Source organism: Hetaerina americana, unplaced genomic scaffold (assembly GCF_022747635.1).
Source record: "Hetaerina americana unplaced genomic scaffold, ioHetAmer1.1.p SCAF_9, whole genome shotgun sequence".
NCBI lineage: Eukaryota > Metazoa > Arthropoda > Insecta > Odonata > Calopterygidae > Hetaerina > Hetaerina americana.
In genome coordinates this window covers 64,786,941-64,797,769 of record NW_027287538.1, presented here as the reverse complement: position 1 = coordinate 64,797,769, position 10,829 = coordinate 64,786,941, and the positions used below count along the sequence as shown (strand labels likewise).

Below are 10,829 nucleotides of genomic sequence, written 5' to 3'. Positions count from 1 at the left end.
ATTTATTGCTACGCATTTTTTCAAATTTAATTCCAATTGCCAAGTATCGCCCCAAGTCTGAATTGCATCTAGGTCGTTAGCTAATGCGACTCTGTCTTCCCGACTTCGAATGTCCACATAAATCACCACATTATCAGCAAAATGATGGAGCCTGCTATTAATTACGGTACTGAGGTCATTTATGTAAATAAGGAAGAGAAGGGGGCCTATGACACTTCCTTGTGGTAAACCCAACATGACCTTGACAGTATCCGATGGTACACCGTCCAGGACTACTGTTTGAACACGATTTTTTAAAAATTGTTTAATCCAGCATACTACTCCTGTGTACTCCATACTAATCGAGTATAATACTCCTGTGTATTCCATAAGTTTCCAACTTCGCGAATAACTTGCAATGAGGGACTTTATCAAAAGCTTTTCTAAAATCTAGGAATATGGCATGAACAGTAATATTACTTTCAGCGGAATGCATTATATCATGAACAAAGGGTGCGAGTTGAATTTTGCAGGATCTACCTTTATGGAACCTTAGTTGGTTATTAATCAATATTGGCTATCCAGGTATCTCAAAATGGAACTAACAATGATGTGTTCAAGAATTTTACAGGAGGTGGAGGTGAGCGATATTGGCCTATAATTACTGGGCTCCTCCTGGTCTCCATTTGTAAATATGGGCGTTACAGAAGCTATCTTCCAGCTGCCTGGCATGCTTTCTTCTACTAATGATTTCTTTATTATTATATCAAGATAATTGCTGCAGTTGGTCCAAGAGGTTAGCATAGTATTGTGCAGTAATTGTTTGACCAGTGGGAAGATAATCTATCAGCAGAATCTCTTTCCCATCCCAGAAGAGAAGCCATTAACTTTCCAGTTAACCATATTGCTTTTGCTTATTTTGTGGTGGGGAATCAACGTTACCTCTGCTATGGCTGCTGTTTTGTCTCTGAAGAATAGTAGTGGCCCAAGTTTCATCTGTGGTCTCAAACTGGCGCAGAAAATCTTGTTGGTTGCTCTTAAAACTGGTCAAACATTGTCTAGAAATTTCCATTCTGTTGCATTTGTGATTGTGCGTCAAGAGAGGTGGTACCCATCTGGCAGACAATTTTCTCATATCCAAGTCCACTGTGATAAAATATGATATCCCCATTCAGATGACATCCCCACAGCTTCAGCAATTTCTTGAACTTTCAGTTGGCAATCCTCTATGCCTATTTTATGCACTTTGCAAATAATTTCTGGGGTAGTTGCACATTTTGGCCATCACTATGTGGATCTAGGCTATCCCGACGTGACTTAAAATTGGTTGTCCACTTAGAAACAGTTGACTTTGAAGGAGCAGAGTCACTGAGAGTGTTCTGAAAGTCAGCATAAATTTCCTTTGCTTTCATACCTTGTTTTACGAAGTATTTAATTACTGCTTGAATCTTAATTTTTTCCATCTCCACAAATCATCACATGGGAACAGCAACAGATAGGCATCCACACCACAGATCCCCTCCCAGAGCACTGATGCATTACATTCTTGCTCATTAAGGTATATCTATTGCTGCTTGGGAAACCGATTGTGCTAGCGCTGATATCTGGTGGTGGCCCAGGGAACCTTTCTAACCACCCTTGTGAAAGGGTAAAAGAAGGTTAACTATAAAAAATAACAATATGTGCATATATAGTTAATAAATGTTAATATTAGTTATAATGTAGAAATGTACATATACAATGTGGCATTATGTAATTTATCAGCCATCTCACTTGTGTAATTTTAGCTACATATCATGTTCTAATACCCGTTCATATGGTCAAATAGTGAAAGTGGTGTACCCCCCTTGCACCAGTGGCTGACCCTGAGTTGAGTGGAAGTGTCTTTTCCGGAAAAATGTCCTGGTCTTCTCTGATTCCTCTGATGACAAGTTTCACTGTACTTGGTTATGTTATTGTTGCTCTCATGTATATACCCCCAATCCAACTCATTAGTATTGATAAAATAATTAATTTTCAAGGTTTCTGCAAAATTAAAAGGAGTAGTTAGTGGTTCATAGGAGATAAATTCACGATGAACAGTTTTCCGCCTTCATATGTAAAAAGTAACCTGTACCAAGTTGGCAACATTGGCAAACCCATCAAATCGAGAGTAAATTATATACCATGGTACACTTTTTCTATCACTTACATCTTCATATGTTTGTCATGAAACTTTTACTTCATGCTGCAACATTATCAGCTAGGAATATTGCATCAAGTTGTTTGGCAGCTCCAAAGACAAAGTATGTCTTAAGCAGCTGACAGTACTAATTCCTCTACTGTGTTTGATTATTCTTCTTGAGTGATAAGTAGACTAGCTTTGAATTATGCTTCAAATGATGGCCATTAAAAGTAGAAAATGTCATAATTTGCAGATAATATTCTTAAACTTGCATACCTTTCATTGAAACATTCCATACTCTTGTAAGCTGTCATGCATTGCTTTGAAATGATGCTGTGAGTGAGATTTTTTCATACTCCTTTGGGCAGTGTTTTTAAAAGTAATACTCTTTGGGGAATAGCTTCTCTTTTTTCATCTGTATGAATGAGTGCAATAAGTAAATGGGTCATACCTGTGTTGGAACACCATACTTGTCCCTTGGTGGATGTGCTGGCCAGGTGGTGCTAGCATGAGTAGGACCTATACCCCTCTGCACTTGCTGTTGATAAAATTTGAATAGGATCATGCTCTGAGGCATTGCCTGTAACTAGTATTTTAGCAGGATTTTGTGGTTGCCATTAATTCATTTTTCAGTTGAACTTCTGCTCTTGTAGGCATTTGTAGCATTTAGGAACTTCATGAAACTGTCTGATGGACAGGTAGAGAAGTTTGCTTAAATATAATGAGAGAAAAGCCATAAAACCTGTCAAATGTTACAGAATTTTCTCCGCTCTTGCTAGATATCTAAAGTTTCATGTTTTGTCTTGCTGCCATTAAATGGTAGCCTCTATTTGTGTTAGTTTGAATTCCAAGACTCATTGTTTGTACAGCTGCTTTAAGGTGGCATATATGAATTATCTAAAATTTCACTTTCAACATTTTGTGCAGCTAACATATATAAGTTGGCAGGATCTCTTTATGTACTAAACTGTTCTTGTAGCCTAACCTCCTCATCTCATACCACCAAAAAACATATTATGTTGTACTTATGGTAGATTATCAGTTGAAAAAAAAGTGGTTTATTGAATACTCGCAGATTCATCATTTATCATGCCTATATGTAGTTGAAGATGCAACTCATTTAAAAACATACTTTACACTTACTCGTGGATTTTTATACAGTCCTTATGCCCTTGTAAATGAATGATTTGGCTTGTGGAAGAAAAAATAGCCAATGATGACATGAGTACCATAAGTTGGAGGGATTTTGATCCATACAATGTTTAGTCTGTGAAGTGTTTATTCATCGTGGAAAACATGTCCAGCAGTTGAACTCAGTCTCTGGTTACCATCTTCCTGAGGGATTTACTCTTGTTGTGACAGTTTTTCTAAATTTTCATTTTCTTATCTTTTTTTGAGGTGTACTCTGTTGGTGAAACATGGGAGTCAGTAATAGTCATAACTTCTTACAATTATTTATTGATTTTTATCTTTTGTTATAAATAGCACACAGTAATGTGGCATTTCCATTTTATAAAGCTCTCTTTTTTTACAAACTTTTATCTTTGGGAAAATATTTCTCTCTAACTCTATGGGTGACATTTGTGAAAGTTATAAAATTACATTTTGTAACTCATAACCATTTGGACATTGATATTTGGTCTTGATAACTACAGTAGCAGATAAATTACATAAATCCACTGCATACCTCTATTTGATTCAGATTGGCTATTTCTCATTATGTATCACCCTTATTTTTACCCTTTGCTAGAGAAGCAAAATTGATCAAAGCAATAGGGTGTACATGCTGAATGTTCACAAGATGAAATATTCTTTCTTTTCCTGTGAACAAGAAGTAAAATAAGCATCTAATGCAACATTTTTAAATACTACTTAGCACTTACTTAGACGTGATCTGTATTTTAATTAGCCATTTAATTTCGACATGTGGGGACTTCTTAAAAATATATGAACATTGAACAATGTCATCATTAAATCTATACGGACAAACATATAAATATATCATCTATAAATTTTATATTCAGTTGAAATCTTCACAGACATTTTTCACGAAGTGGATTATCCTCCAGCGTTTACATTGATTTATTTTGGTTTATACTCTGCTTACATCCAACAATAAGTTACAATTGCATGCTTCACATAGTAGAGTATATGCTGTTATCATGCTTTCATCATAAATATGGAACAGTTAAATTGCAAAATAGGTATTTTTTCAAATGGTTACATGTATTATTCCTGATTTACGAAACCCTGCTTATTTACATATCATAATCAGAATCATAGGTTGTAACTCAAGCCTCACATTTGATTAATTAAATAAAATAAGACTTGATTGCAGAGGTTATCATTGCTCAAAAGAATCTAGCAAAACTAGGACGTGTTTTCAAATATTTTTCTGTAAAATTAGTACATTTTTAAGTATCATTGCAGCTTTCATTTGCTTTATGAATTGAGAGGCTTTCTTTGCACCTATAAAAATTATCTATGGTAAAACATGAATAATAGAAATTATAAACTTTGAAAACCTGAGTGTTTTAGGTGCTGCTTTAAAATGGAAAGCAATTATTTTTTACTAGATGGCATATTTTGCTACTTGCTCACCCTCTACAAACACCTGTAAATCACACTCTAGCCAATTGAATGTCTTCAGCTGACAACAAATTTCATTTGGAATTAGTGTATTACCAAATACTAATCCATTTATAATGACATTATTTTTTCCATTTCGTTCACCCTATGGCTCCTACTTCAAAGCTATATGTACTTTCATACAGCCAAATGATAATTACTTAAAATCACTATAACTAGCCTTAATGGCTACCTTTGTTAATGCAGAAATCAAAATTTTATATTGGCACTTTTCCAAAAATATGCTGGAAAAATAGTGTATAACTTCTTGTTGGGTGGTTTGTGCTTCAACACAGTTAGATCTCGAAAGAGTTCTTGCTTTACTTATGTTCCAATCCCTAAATTTTCCCCCATGTAACTTTTGAAAATATCAATTGTTGGTCTTCACACACCATTTACAATTACATTACTCCTGCATCTCTGTACCACAGGATTTGTTATGCTTTGGAAGGGGAAGACGCTTAATACACTTAATTGTACTAGTGGAGTTGTTGTCTTCCCATTCTGCCATCCCCACCTTCTTCCTCTTCCATTGCTTTCAGCTGTTTCACGACTTGGGCATGCTCTTCCAAGAGGCGAGCAAATTCATTCTTTCTGCTTTCTACTTCACCCTGAAATTAAATAGATTCAATTAATGTGAGACACTATCAGAAGGTATTGGTAAACATTGATTATGAAATATTTTTAAGGAAACATGTTTGGATCATAATTTGTGCCATATCCTTCAGCTGTAAGATCTCTAACATATCTCTTCAGGGACACGACTGGGATGTGCTTCCTTCAAAGTTAAAACAGTTAACTAAGTTCTCTTGCCATGTACTACTGGAGCGTTTGAATTCATATTGAGGAGTTTCATCATCTAAAATTTGAGCTGGGGAAACTTTGGACTGCAAATTTAGGGAAATAAGTAATCTTTTCATGTTCTGATGTCAGTTTGATAATTACTCAGTCTAAAACTATGGCTGGGTAATGCAGTGTAATTACTGTGTAAGCTAGTGGCTGGGTAATTGCGGTGTAATTACATTTTGGCATTAAGGATTGCATAAGAATTTCTTTTGTGAGGTTTCTTGATCCAAGTATGGTATGTGATAAGGTTTAAAATTCCCAAGTTTTAGTGATGAGAACCCCTCTAGATTGCCAGTTGTAACATTTACTTCTTGATGACATGTTTCTATGCATCATGCCATAGAATCAAGAGTGGGAATCACGGAGGCATCAGGTTTTATTTTAAAGTTGGGGGTTGCGGTCGACCTGCTTTCAGAATACTATTGCTAATATTTTTTAGGCTAAACATACGTAGTACACATTTGGACCTATACTGGGGCAATTTATTTCTAATTGTGTATATTTCAAACATATAAGCATATTGAATGTGATAAATAATTTATTATTAATTTAGAAACATATTTTACGACTTTTACATGTTAACTCTCGTTGAGAATGTAAAAGAAATAACCTCGAAGCAAAACAATCTTTTTCTCCGACCTGGTAAACTCCTGGTTATTTATTATTTCAGGATGAGTCGATAGAATTTATTTTCCTTTTGCAGTGCTTACCTGGATTTGTTTTATCCTGGCGTCTGAAAGTTCCTTTTGGCTTGAGGAGTGGGTGAGGGTGCCGTGCCTCTTGAAATCTCCTTCCCCTTCGTCTTCCTTGCTCTCCTCCCTGTAAACACTCTCGAGGGAAGGGTCACACTCAACGGCCACCACAACCTCCACACCAAAATCGCTCCTGTCGATGACTGCTTTCTCATCCGGGCTCATCGGAGGACTGGCCTTTTCCGCATCCACGTCGTTTACCACTAAGCTGCAAGATAAAACGAGGATACATGTCATCGAGGAAACGCAAGGTGAGAATTTAGTTGATTTAAAAACATGGCACTCAACCCAAAGGTTGGTCGGTTTGATAGGTGAGGGAGGACCTCGCCGGGTTCGTTTGGGGTGTGAAATTCACGTGCTAGCAGAACAATAAGGGGGATCAGTTTCCTCGCCTCTGCCGCGTGCGTTTTTCTAGGATAAACGGGCAAGTTGCGGGGTTGGCATAAATATTGAAACTTCATTTGCTCGAGACCTCTGAGGCAGTACACAACCACTCTAATGTTTCTAGCATAATATTTAACGAGTTATCAGATGTGATCATCCAATAGTTTGCGTAATACATACACAGTATTCGTGAGAGGGTATTACAATTTTTGCGATGAAGGGTCGAAGGGATTTATGGGAAGCATCTTTAACGAAAATGTCCATTATTAGGACCGTTGCTATGCTAACCTCTTTGGTGTGTCCATCGAGGTTGATTCTATAACTGCATAGTCCGAGAATAAGCTTAGCTTGCTAGTCGGATTTAGCAAAGCCAAAGATAAGATAAGTCGGATCACGAATCGACCCTAATGGACGCATGCGAATCCAACTGGGAGCTTGGACCGAATCCGTTCTGGAGCTGGTCTCCGAGAACCTTTGTAAACCCTCCGCCCTCTCGAAACTGAGCCCACTGCTTCGCTATGTCCGAAATGGATCCATTGAACCGGAAGCACCGCTCTTCGGACCGGAGCCGAACGCGTAATCAACCAAACGGTTCAGTTCGAAGCGAAATCCATTTCCTGAACCTTTTATGGGTTCAGGGGCAGTACCGGACCGTTTCCCGACTGACACAATGTTTGAAATGCTGCGTCGGAAAAGGAATGAAGTTCTTGTGTTGAGCGATGCATACCGGAATGAAGGGGAGAGGTGAAGGATTCCCATGAACAGTTTTACAGATTTAGTCTCGAAACGTTGAAAACAGTCAAGTTCAGATGACATGGGAGCCATGATTTACAAGGTGTGGTGAAAAAAGATAGGACTGATTTTATAACGTGTTTAAATCGAACATGTCGCCCTCGAAGTTCATGCCTTGGCTGAGGACACACCTTTGCCAACGTTTCTTCCAGCTCTCGAACCCTGCCTGGTAAGCCGCCTGTACTAAATGGGGAAAGGCTGGTTCAAATATATGAAGTTTCATTAAATACCCAAACGCCCGTATGGTAGGGGGAAGGAATTTAACCAAGTGATTTTATCTGGAAGGATAAATTTACAGTCTCCGTAAATAATGCATTCGGTGTTTTATTATTCAGAGCAACCTTAAGTTACGCATAAAAAACTCAAGCCAAGTGAAGGATCAATTCAATGAATTTTAATGACATTCGTGCTCAGTTGCTATTTGCCTATTCTGTTTGCTTGCACTGTGCTAAGTTCGCCAAAACAGCCAAACTGTCAATTTTTTGCCGCATTGTCTCGAGGAAAAACTATATCGTACCTTATACTTCATCTAATCGGCGATGACATGGCTCAGCTGATCGCATACTATATATTCTCAGTGAACCATAAATGCCACAATTGCAGGCTATTGATATTTATCAACAAGACGGTGCCCCTCGGCATTTTCACAATAAAGTCAATCGTACCTGAATATCGTTGGATTGCGGGTGGCGGCCTGGTGGAATTTAACTCTACCAATGACTTCATTTACCTCCATGAAACTAATTAAATTGATATTTCCAATAATGCGTGTTTTGCGAGTGTTACTTAAAGTGGCACTGAATCATCAAATACGTAGACATCATATGCTGACACCCTGTACATAAAGAATGAGACGCGGGTGCGGTTTTCATTCATAAATGAAAGATAGTATGCTAAAAATGGCATATCAACAAATAAAAGTGAACAACGCTGTTGGGCTGATTGAACCGGTTGGCTTTGCGATGACACAAGTTTTGTTTATCAGACTACAAATTGCAATCGTCAGCGAAGGTATTACGTACAGTACCTACGTGGGACATATGGATGAATGTTAGATCTCTTCATCATAGAAAAAATCATAAGATAAGAATGTTAAGAAAAAGTAAGCGTAGGCAATCTCAATGAAAGGAATACGAAGTTAATCTTTAAAGCAAGGCGCCATAAATAATCGCTCCAATTCCAGGTGTCATCTTTAAAAAAAATCACCTCTTTAGACAGGAGGTACGGAAAGACGCGTAAACAAAATTGTGTAACAAGGGAGGAAATTGATTTACGGGACTATGTGAAACTGTAATTATATTATTTTCAACATTTTTTAATAGAGGGCAGAGTTATGTGGTTAAGTAGTGTGGCTTTGAAGAATGAATAACACGCATATTAAAAATGATATTCCCTTTTAAGTCCATGTTGTCATCATGACAGTAGCTTCGTTATTTGGCTCCTAAAGCTCCCGATACCGTATAAATTGCGAGTTAATGCATGTGGTGCTTATTTTTCCGAGTGTTCTCTATATCCGGGGCGTGGTAGCCGAGTCAGTCGATCTCTCGGTTCAAATCCTGGTGGATCAAAAAGTAGCATTAATGTATCATTCATGTTTTTAGAAACGGGGAATACCGTCCTCATCGCGATATGAAGATTAGATTGATACATCCCTCAAATAAATCATTATCTCTCTGTGAACATTTTTTCAATCCATTCTCGCCATCCATCCTTCCTTTTTATCATATCCATTTTTTGACTCGTGTGGTTAATTTATTGCACTGCCCTAGTAAGTACTCTCCTCAGGTAGTCGTTTTTCTTCTCAATCCACCCGATTTTCTGTAGTGATATTTATTGGTTTTTACTTTCCATCCCTTTGCGGAATTTCTTCATCAGTTCTTTTATTTCTCATTTCTGACATACACTGTGTTTATCTTGCTTTCCATATTTTTTCTTTCGTGCTGTTACAGTAATTATTATTTGATCCACATCAGCAGTGTGCAATATCTCTGCGCAAGATCAATCTCCAGAAATTAATTCCTAAGAACTACTCCTCCCATATACCCAAAAAATTAACTAGAGTTGATAGATTTTTTTGGCCCATCGACCCATTCTCCCTTGGGCAATCAAGGAAAGATTTTTTCTGAGCAGTCTATTCAATTAATTATTTTTACACATGCTCACAGACGTAAGCTTAATTTTCGCTGAAATTATCGTAGGTGTGAGTAAGTGATTAATCTTTAATTAGATGCATTTTCTCCAGTCATTTTCGGATAGTTCTTATTAAGCGAAGAAACCTAAAATATTATGAATAAAATTCATTTGTTTGCTTGAAAATCGCAGGAAAAGGCATGAAATTAGTTAGCAGCTATTGTAATCATTTTTTATTCTATATTGAATATTGAAAAATAATCCCTAGTGCATTGTAAGTATTCTTACCAAAGTGCACAGTGAAAGAATATCCTTGTAGAAATTTAGAATTATAAAATGACGCACGATAAAAGCAATTTAATTAAAAATCGGACTAGAAACAGTAAATCATAGGAAATGGGATAATAGTTTGCCAAAGATTTCACAAATATTGGGAATTCACTTTCAATGTAATTGATCAATCCCTTTGGGTTTCTTGGTTACATTATCTTTCAATATCACCAGGTTTAGCATTGGAATTTTTTCGTTCTTTTTCATTGTATTTCATTTTGAAGCCTTATTTTGTTTCAATTTTATCACATACACATGTCAAGGTAAAGATATATTTTATTAGATTCTCAAACCAATATTTATTTTTGCTATTCTTATATTTTTCAATGTTTACAATGATTCTCGAAATTCATTTTTTCATTGATCTAAGGATTGATCTCCAATAATTGGCCACGTCTCCCTTCTCATTTATATTTTTTTGGCAAGTTATACTTGCTTTTCCTTTCTACTCTTGTTTTTTATTTTGGAATCAATTTTTTTAATGCGTCCCATTTTTGTTTATTCTTGTAAAAATTTTTTCCCCGGAAAATGTTAAGATAATCATCTCAGAGCGTCGCTATGTTACTTCTTTTGGAGGGCGCTTGATGTCGTCGTTGGCATGATAAGAGTATTCGCGTGTCTGTTTACCATACGTGCCCAAGTGACGGGAATTTATCGAAAATGTTGTCACCGAAAATCCTTTTGTTCTCGGAAGGAATCGAAATATTCGCAGAGCTATTTTGGAGATCGGCAGTGAGCTCCCTCGGTCTCCTTTCCCCCTCAATTTTCCCGCCAGACCCTTCCCGAAAACCCCAAGTACCTTCCCCCCCCCTGTCCCTCTAACC

At 37.0% G+C, this 10,829-nt stretch overlaps 1 protein-coding gene across 2 annotated transcripts in view; it reads right to left on the bottom strand.

The window, feature by feature from the left end:
• Positions 1-3,618: 3,618 nt before the first annotated feature.
• LOC139698643 (uncharacterized) overlaps positions 3,619-10,829 on the bottom strand; it is a 212,860-nt gene continuing 205,649 nt past the window's right edge. For both annotated transcript variants that reach the window (XM_071597499.1, XM_071597498.1), the window contains exons 3-4: positions 6,328-6,577; positions 3,619-5,382 (exon numbers count right to left, since the gene is read on the bottom strand). In XM_071597499.1, coding sequence (XP_071453600.1) covers positions 5,251-5,382; positions 6,328-6,577 — 382 coding nt within the window. In that variant the 3' untranslated portion in view covers positions 3,619-5,250. The remainder of the gene's footprint in view (positions 5,383-6,327; positions 6,578-10,829) is intronic.